The sequence below is a fragment of the Alligator sinensis genome, unplaced genomic scaffold (genome assembly GCF_000455745.1).
Source record: "Alligator sinensis unplaced genomic scaffold, ASM45574v1 scaffold891_1, whole genome shotgun sequence".
Lineage (NCBI taxonomy): Eukaryota > Metazoa > Chordata > Crocodylia > Alligatoridae > Alligator > Alligator sinensis.
The window spans coordinates 351,943-360,870 of NW_005843019.1; the positions used below are offsets into that span (position 1 = coordinate 351,943).

The 8,928-nt window shown below is 50.3% G+C and overlaps 1 protein-coding gene across 6 annotated transcripts in view; it reads left to right on the forward strand.

Annotated features, from left to right (window-relative positions):
* LOC102388484 (C-type lectin domain family 2 member D-like) overlaps positions 1 to 8,928 on the forward strand; it is an 18,245-nt gene that overhangs the window by 3,552 nt on the left and 5,765 nt on the right. For 2 of the 6 annotated variants that reach the window (XR_003092033.1, XM_025193134.1), the window contains exons 2-6: positions 452 to 640; positions 1,686 to 1,796; positions 2,232 to 2,410; positions 4,273 to 4,379; positions 7,715 to 7,891. Coding sequence is in view for 5 of the 6 variants with exons in the window: in XM_025193134.1 (XP_025048919.1) it covers positions 541 to 640; positions 1,686 to 1,796; positions 2,232 to 2,410; positions 4,273 to 4,379; positions 7,715 to 7,877 (660 nt within the window). In the remaining variant the exon portion in view is untranslated. Of the gene's footprint in view, positions 1 to 451; positions 641 to 1,685; positions 1,797 to 2,231; positions 2,411 to 4,272; positions 4,380 to 7,714; positions 8,217 to 8,689; positions 8,718 to 8,928 lie in introns of those variants that run through there. The other 4 variants (XM_025193132.1, XM_025193133.1, XM_025193135.1 and 1 more) reach the window with 3 other exon arrangements.

The following is an 8,928-nucleotide window of genomic DNA, read 5'->3' on the forward strand; positions in this document are numbered from 1 at the left end:
ACCATAGGGGACTGTGTTGTTTCAGTCCTCATTCACACACGTGCACACTGCCACCCCTCCACCCCAGACCTGAGCCTGATTAGGACTGGGAAAGCTTTGTTGTAAAGAAGAGAGCTGTTTATTATCCCTAAGAAAGGAGCAAGACCAGTTCCCTATATTAACACATCTAGACTCAGGCCTGTGGGTAGACAGGAAATTTTCTGCCTCTTTTTCCTGCTTTGTGTCATATATTGCCCCTCCTTCTCATCCAAAGTACCAACTGTACCGAGGAAAAGTTAAGTTTTAACCTGTGGCAAAGTCCATGGCTCCTTAGCCAGGTACAACCTCCTGTCACCTCTAGCACAGCTGTCTCCCCCTAGCCAGGCACATCGTGTGTTTGCTCAGAGCCCTGAGGACCCCCAGGCCTCATTCATCCCTGAGCAGTGTGTCTTTTGAATTTCATCACCACCAGGAACCAGTGCTCAGCCTGTTGACCGGGACAGGCCCTCCTGATACTTGTATAGCTCATGAGCACCTGGGCACCAAGCCCAGCATCCAGACATGTGCTTTGCTAAGGAACAACAGAAAGAGAGAAGAATGGATGCCAGTGAGAAGCAGCAGGACCTTGTCAGTGCAGACCTAGATGTAGAACGGAAGCCAGGTAACTCATGGAGAAATAGGAGTGACCATAGAGGGGCCAGGGCCTGCATTTTGGTTGTTGATTGGGGAAGGGAGGGGGGGAACCCTAACACTGTTGAAACTCTTGAATGACTGATCTCAGAAGATAAGTGCAACTGCCTGGGGACAAAGAAGAGAATAATGCTGAGACTGGGGCAAATGGTATCACATGTGTAGTGGAGGGTAATATGTCAGCAGGGAATATGCTTGGCTCTGTTCAGCTCACAGTGAGAAACCTTGTGGGGTGGCAGCAATGAAGTTCAAAGAGCATAACTTTCATCTCTGTATCCAGCCCAGCATTTTCAGACTGAGTAAGAGCAGGTGCTAGGGGGTAAAAAAACCCCAAAATTGCAGGTGTGAACCCACTGCAAAAAAGGGTTGGTGTCTGCAAGGGTGGAGGCAGCTGGTAGACAGGATTTGAACTCCTGTGGCCGTACAGCCCTGGGTCCTGTTTTTTCTGTGTGAGGGGAGGAGGGCTGCTTGTTTCTGACATAAATGTGACCCTCCACATGTACCAGTGTTTTCTAAGTCTGTGCATGGACAGAAAACAGCTCTTGCAGCCTCAGATGGGCTTGTTCATAGGGAGCTCTTCACCCAACCCATTGGCAGGACTCTTGCCTGGTTGCCAGACTATCCAGATGTCCCCAAGTCAAGGGGAGCAGGCCTCCCAACCCAGAGTGTTGAGATGTAGGTCATGGGCACCTTGGAAGGTGCAGTTTGGGGAGTGCATCATGGTTATGGGAATGTGTGTTTTCATCATTCCCCCACTTAAAGCTTCTAGGGCTTGTCAGTCTTCAGCAAGACAGCTGGATTGTCTGAAGCCTGATGAGCCTTCTTTGGGGTCTGCTGAGCCTGGCTGTGGTGGTAAGAGCACAAGTAGGATGAGTGTTTCCCGTGTGTAAGGGGCTGGAACTTACATGTCTGTCATGGAGGACATGCTGGCTGCATTTGGGGTTTGGCCCTCTGTGTCTCTTTGTGGGTTTCTGCCCTGTGCACTCCAGGAACATCAAAGGCTTTTTCTCTCCCAGGTTATGTTTCTGTCAGAGGTCTCAGAGCACTGTCTGGGTGCAGGGTGGAGGTGACAGTAGTGTTGATACTGGTGGTTCTAGGTCTGACAGCTGCTGTTTCTGCTTTGGCAGGTGAGTGCTGGTCCCCGGTGCTGTTCCATCATGCTGGTCCCTGGTGGTTGTTTCCTCTTCTTCATGCCCTCTCCTTGCTGGATGTATCTATGGAATCAGGGCACCTCCTCAGACTAGGGTCTGGCTACCATATCCAAGCACTGGGTGGTTTAGGGACACAGCTTTTAGCTGTCTCCCTGCTCCCAGGCTCACAGTAATGCTGCAGCAGATGGGGTCCTGGCCATCAGAGTATCACTGGGAGTCAGACTATGATCTGTGATTCTACCATAACCCCTACAGTCCCATTTCTGATGTTCCCTTTGCCCCCTCCCATGACCAGGCTGTAGCTGCATGAAGCTGCCAAGAATTATATCCGATACCTGGATATGGGGAAAGCTTCCACCACCTGAGGCAAGGCAGGGGAATGGTGATATCCTTACCCTCTTGCTTTCTCAGTTTCAGGTCTGACAAGTCACTCTCAGCAACAATGCCCTGCCTGGTGTCCAGCAGGCTGGATTGGGTATCAAAGGAAATGCTATTACTTCTCAGAGATCGAAAAGTCCTGGAATGAGAGCCAGAGACACTGCTCTTCTCTTGGGGCCTCCCTGGCTATGATTGACAGCCAAGAGGACCTGGTAAGAACCAAAGAATCTGTGATCTTCAAGGCAGTCTGGGTGCATACACATATACTAAGTCAACTTAAAATAAGGTGACTTGACTAAGGCAATTTAACTAAATTGACTTAAGTTAATCCATGTTGGAGCCTACACATGTTCAGCTTCTTGACATGGTGGCAGCCATCTTGTGAGCAAAGTTGACTTAACTAAAACAACATCCTGACAGTTAAGTCAACTTTAAAAAGTTAAGTTGGCTTAAGTGTCCGAACATTAGTACATATGTACATACCATCAGGGGTTCCGATGGGTCTGAGATGAAGTTCTTGGTCTGCAACTCACCACCTCCAGCCCAGCAGGGCCATCTCCCTGAGCTTAAAGACCATTGGGACAGGAAATAGATTTCATAGACATCAGGGCTGGAAGGGACCTCGGAAGATCATCGAGTCCAGCCCCCCGCCCAAAGGGCAGGAAGTCAGCTGGGGTCATAGGATCCCAGCAAGATAAGCATCCAGTTTCATCTTGAAGGTGTTCAGTGAAGGCGCTTGAACCACCTCCGGTGGCAGGCTGTTCCAGACCTTGGGGGCTCGGACAGTAAAGAAGTTCTTCCTTATGTCCAGCCTGAAATGGTCTTGTAATAGTTTATGACCATTCAACCTCATCATTCCTAGGGGCGCTCCGGTGAACAAACCTTCTCCCAGATACTGGTGGTCACCCCTGATAAACTTGTAGGTGGCCATCAGATCACCCCTGAGCCTGCGCTTTTCCAGGCTAAAGAGCCCCAGGGCTCTCAGCCTGTCATTGTAGGGTCTGCTTCCCTGGCCTCTGATCATGCGCGTGGCTCTTCTCTGGACTCTCTCAAGCTTCTCCACATCCTTTTTGAATTGTGGAGCCCAAAACTGGACACAGTACTCCAGCTGCGGCCTCACTAAGGCCGAGTACAAGGGGAGAATGACGTCCCGGGATTTGCTTGAGAAGCATCTATGGATGCAAGCCAGCGTTTTGGTCGCTTTACTAGCCGCCGCATCGCATTGCAGGCTCATGTTCATCTTGTGGTCAATGATGACCCCCAAGTCTCTGTCTTCCATAGTGCTAACCAACATAGCACTGCCGAGCCTATAAGGATGCTGCGGGTTTTTTTTCCCAAGGTGGAGAACCTTGCATTTATCGGCGTTGAACACCATCAGATTCTTGTCCGCCCACTTGCTGAGCCTGTCCAGGTCAGCCTGGATAACCTGCCTGTCTTCTGGTGTGGTGCTTTGCGTCCACACCAGTCCAGGAAATGGGACTGTTGACAGGTGCTGTCTGAGACTGGTGAAAAATAACCCCCAAGAGCTCAGAACCATGACACTGGGATTCCATGCGTCTGTAAATGAGAGAACTGATTCTGTCTCAGGCAAGCTGAACAGTGCAAAGTAGAATCATGGAATATGCCTGAAGGCACTTTTGAAATGATGCTGGGCCCCAAACCAGCACTGTCCCAAGGCTGGGGTTTGGTTTTTTTCGTTTCTTTCATTTTGTTGAACTGGTGATGATACAGTCTCTAAGTGGGTGCGTGGGTTTTGTTTTTCCTACTGGGCCCCTGATTCATACCAAACACAGGAATGAAGAGCAAAGAATGAGCCAGGGCTGTGTAAGAAGTTTGATTGAGGGCCAAAACAACTAGCTGCATTTGTTATCCTACTTACATGGCTGCTGTAATGGAGATGCAGCTCTCCTGAAGGCTGTATGGTGCAGGCCCATGGGAGATTTTGATTCAGTTCCTATCTCCGCTTTAACTGTAACCGGGGAAATCTACCCGGGAACATGACCCCGTGCTGCCTGGTGCCTTGTGACCAGCCCATGTGGAGTCAGATGCTTTTAATTTTTTTTTTATTTTAAAGGCCTTCATGATGAGGTATAAAGGCATCGCTGAGCACTGGGTTGGCCTGTGGAGGGGGAATGAGGGACAGCCATGGAAGTGGACAAATGGCACCGGATTCAGTCACAGGTGAGACTTTCTCAGCCCATTCTGGTTTTGAGCCCTGTGGGGTGGGTGATGGGTTTAGTGAGACCCAACATCCCCTACTTTGAATGAAAAATACCGATAGTGATTGACATTAGTGTCCTCTCCAGTGGCTGAAGCTGTCTCCCATTTGCTCAGATCTGGATCTGTGCTCAGTAGGACTGGAGACACTGCCTCAGGAGATAGGATGTCAGCACCAGAGCAAGACCAAAACTGTCCATCCAAATGGGAAAATATGTTTTCAACAAAACAAGGCTTTGCAAAAACTGAGTTTTGTGTAGAAGGCAGAAATGCACCTTATAGACTGTATCATCTGCCTGATTTCAGACCAACATGGCTGAGTACCTCTTTCATTCCTGTAAATGTTTTGGAGGTCAAAGCACTCCAAAAATTAAATGTTTCCATTGGAGGCTCTGTTTTGATACCTCCTATGGTTTGGTTTCCTCATGTCCCCATTCTCTTTTGTCCACTATGTCCCCCATGATGCACCATGGCCAGACACTCCATGAAGTGCAATCTCTCATCAGCAACATGGTGCATAGGGAGAAATGTAGCCGAGCCATTGAGTCATCCAGTAAAGCAACAAGAAAGCATGAGGCTTGTGCACTGCAACTCCTGTGCACCAGCAGAGCTCCATTCCAGATAAATATTTGGGGGTTTGATTTCATTGTGAAGAAACATGTTCTCGGGCCAAACTTGAATGAGGTCTCACGCCCTTCAGGGCAGAGGCAAAGGGATTGTTTTGGTCCAAGGGCTGCATGTTGGACATTTGTTGTGTTAGGCTAAGAGAAAGTTTCTCCAGAAAGAGTGATCTGGAGTTGGACTGTTCTTGGTGGTGGAGGATGACAGCATGAATGACACGTGCCCCCGGAGGCTGGGGGGGCACAGCGACTGCCCGCAGGTGGCAGTGACAGTGCCAACAGTGGGGGTATGGCAGTGGGGAGCTCCCACAGGTGGCCACAGTGGCGACCACCCACAGATTCCACTGACGATCGGTGACCGCTCGCAGATGCTGCCAGCAGTGTTGGCAATGAGGGTGGGGCGGGTGGCAAGCAGACACCATCAGCAGTGGCATCAGTGGCTAATCACAGGGGGTGCACCGCCAATCTCAGGATGTGCATGTGCACCCATGTGAACTCCCTGTGCATCACCAATGGATGATGGAACAAGGAACAATAGTCTCCAGTTGCAGCAAGGGAGTTTTAAGTTGTATATTAGGAAAAGCTTTCTCACTAGGAAGGTGGTGAATAGGCCTGTGCAAGTCGGCAGCGATCCAATCTGGCTTTGGATCCAGCTGTTTTGAATGGCCGTGATCCAATCCAGAGCTCCAGACCAGGTTTCCACCTTGATCCGGCCGAAGTGACTCCAAAGCTTCGGAGCCACCTTGGAGATCTGGCCATAGTGTATAATGGGGAATCAATGACATATCTGTAACTTTGTTGTTTCTTGTCCAATTTGGATGAAACTTGTAGAGATGGTAGGTTCTGATGAGAGCATAAAACATGCCAAGTTTCAAGAAGATCGGTGCAGGGCTTTGGTGGAAACTGTACCCCAAATTCTTGAAAGCCAAACTCATGTCACGACTGTGTGTCACACCACAGGGGGGTGAAAATTGCAGGGCTGGTAGCTCTTACTGAGGCCACAAAGCATGCCAAGTTTTAAGGGGATAGGTGCAGGGGTTGGGGGGAACTGCCCCTCAAGCTGTGGACAAGCAAAACTCATGCCATGGGTGACCCTGCGTGTGCTAAGGCGCAGCGGGGTGACAGCGCAGGGATGGTGGCTCCTGCTGTGACGCCTGCCAGCTATCGAGGAGATCAGTGCAGGGGGGTCCTGGGGGCCCTGCATCCCTAGCTGTTGACAGACAAAACTCCTGCCAAGACTGTGTCTGTGTTGGGGCAGTTGATTGTCTGTATTGAGTCTTTCCTCTCCTTAGCCTGGTTTTGTAGGTGCTAATTGCTGCTCATTAAGTCATTATGTAGTAGCTAGGTCCTGTGTATTGAACTGGTCCCTGGTCCCCGAGTGAATCATGATTGATTGATGGGTAAGTGGGAACACAGCAGCTGAGCAGCCAGGCCTGCAGCGGTGTCTCCCCTCCCGCCCCAGGACAGACACAGCCAGGCCCACAGCACCCATGGCACCAGCTGTGCTTGTCCGCAGCTTGAGGGGCACTTCCCCCCAAGCCCCTTCACCGATCTTCTTGAAACTTGGCAGGCTTTGTGGCCCCAGGAAGAGCTACCAGCCCTGCAGCTTTCACCCTGCTACGTTGTAACGCCTAGATGTGACATGAGTTTTGCTTTCAAGAATTTGGGGTGCTGTTACCCCCCAAGATCCTGCACCGATCTTCATGACACTTGGCAAGTTTTATGCTCTCTGCAGAGTCTATCGCTCCTGAAAATTTTGTCCAAATCAGACAAAAAACAACAAAGTTATAGATATTTTATTGTTTCCCCCCTCTCCCCTATGGTTGGATCTCTGAGGCGGCTCCGAACCGCTTTGGGAAGCCGAACGTGGCAGCGCTTCGACCCGGACGTGTTGCTTCGGACCCCGAAGTGTCCGCAGCTTCTCCGGATCTGAAGCGCTGTCCGAAGCCTTGCACAGCCCTAGTGGTGAAGCACTGGAACAAGTTACCCGGAGAGGTGGTGCAATCGCCATTCTTCGAGGTTTTTAAGACCCGTGTAGAAAAAGCCTTGGCTGGGACGATCTGCTTGGGGCTGATTCTGCTTTGAGCAGGGGGCTGGACTAGATGTGACCAACCCTCACTTTCTAGGATTCTATAATTGGAAGTCTTGGGAGGAGAAAAAGTGAAGTCCCCTACAAAGGATCACAGTGTTTGCCTATCAGGCTTTCTGAGGTGGACACAAAATGCCCCCCAGTCTTCACAGAAAGCAGAGTCCTTTTTCTGTGGAAGAGGCAGTGCAGTTAACAGTCAGAGTGAAAGTGTCAGAAATAAGCCCCCCTGCCCCCGGCAGGAGATTAACTTCCTGACTCTCTGCCTCATGTGGCCACTTCGAGGAATCGTGTTCCCCCGGGAAGTGGGACTGGGCCAGATCCTGTTCAATCCCATCCCAGATGTGGGAGAATAGGCCTCATCAGACTGATCTATCAAATCCAGTGTCCTGTGCATGGCAGTGACCTCCACCAGAAGCAGTGTGAGACATCCACCACACACTGCAATGGCATCTCTGAGGGAACCTGTCCTCTCACATTAGTAAGAGATCCAGTGATCCATCTTGGGGCTGTCAGAGGCTTTCTCTTCCTCTGGGACTACCAAGAGAGGCCTGTCTGTTGGCTGACAACCATGTCATCATCTCCCATTTCAGGTTTCCTATACGAGGAGGGGGTGGCTGTGCATACCTGAATGACAAGGCGGTCAGCTCCTCAAGGTGCACCACCGAGAGGCACTGGGTCTGCAGCCTCCAGAGCACACGCACAGCAGATCTGGAAGATACTACACAAGGGAGCCAGGTGCTGAAACACCTCTGACATCTGTTCACAAGGTGATAGTGAAGAAACCATCCCATGTACAACTTGCCCCAAGTGTAAATCACACGCAAGGCTGTGGGACCCATCTATAAAATTAATTAGGTTCATCAGCACTCGTCCAGAGAAGACAAGACAGGGGGAATTTGATAGCAACATTTACTACCTGAAGGATGGTCCAAAGAAGATAGAGTGAGACTTTTTTCAATGGTGGCAGATACAGAACAAGGAGCAATGGGCTTAAGTTGCAGCAAGGGAGGTTTAGGTTGAATATTAGGGGGAAAAAACTTTCTCACTAGTGTGGTGGTGAAGCACTAAAATGGGTTACCTAGAGAAGTGGTGTAATCCTCATCCTTGGGGGTTTTGAAGACCCAGCTAGACAAAGCCTTGGGTGGGATGCTGTCGCTGGTGCTGATCTGCTTTGAGCAGGGGGTTAGACTACATGTGACCCCTTCCAACACTCATTTTCTATGATTATAAAATGAGATATTCATTGCTGCCTTCCAGCTCAATAATGCCTTTGTGTTATGGATCAGAAGGGCCTGAGTACAGGGACATGTTACCACAGAGCTGCGTCTACTGCATTGGGTCATGTCACTCACTCCCACTGTTGTCCTAAGCTAGAGCCATTATGTGCTCTGTTTTGGGGATCCCTCTTTTTAGAGCCATTTTAAAGTGCATTTCCTCCTCTCAGGCCAGGTGCTGCAGCCAAACTAATACAGCTTGGCACAGGCACCTAGGAAATGGCCATACCTGGCAAAAAAACCATGAGAGAAACAGGAGTGTGGCAGAATACCATCTCTGTCTGTCCCCAGACTCTGCTATCTGACAATCTCGTTACCATGGTCACTGCAGAGGGCGGACACCATCAGCTTCATGTAACCCTGAGTTGTAACCTGAGCTGGACACATTCCTGAGGGAGGGGAGAAACCTGCTTCCTCTGCCTCGTGACTGGCATCACACAGCTGGGTGAGGGGCTTGGGCTCCCTATTGTTCTAAGCAATGCCAACCTGACTGGGAGGGGGCTAGAGACCCTGCCAGTCTACCCAGCAAC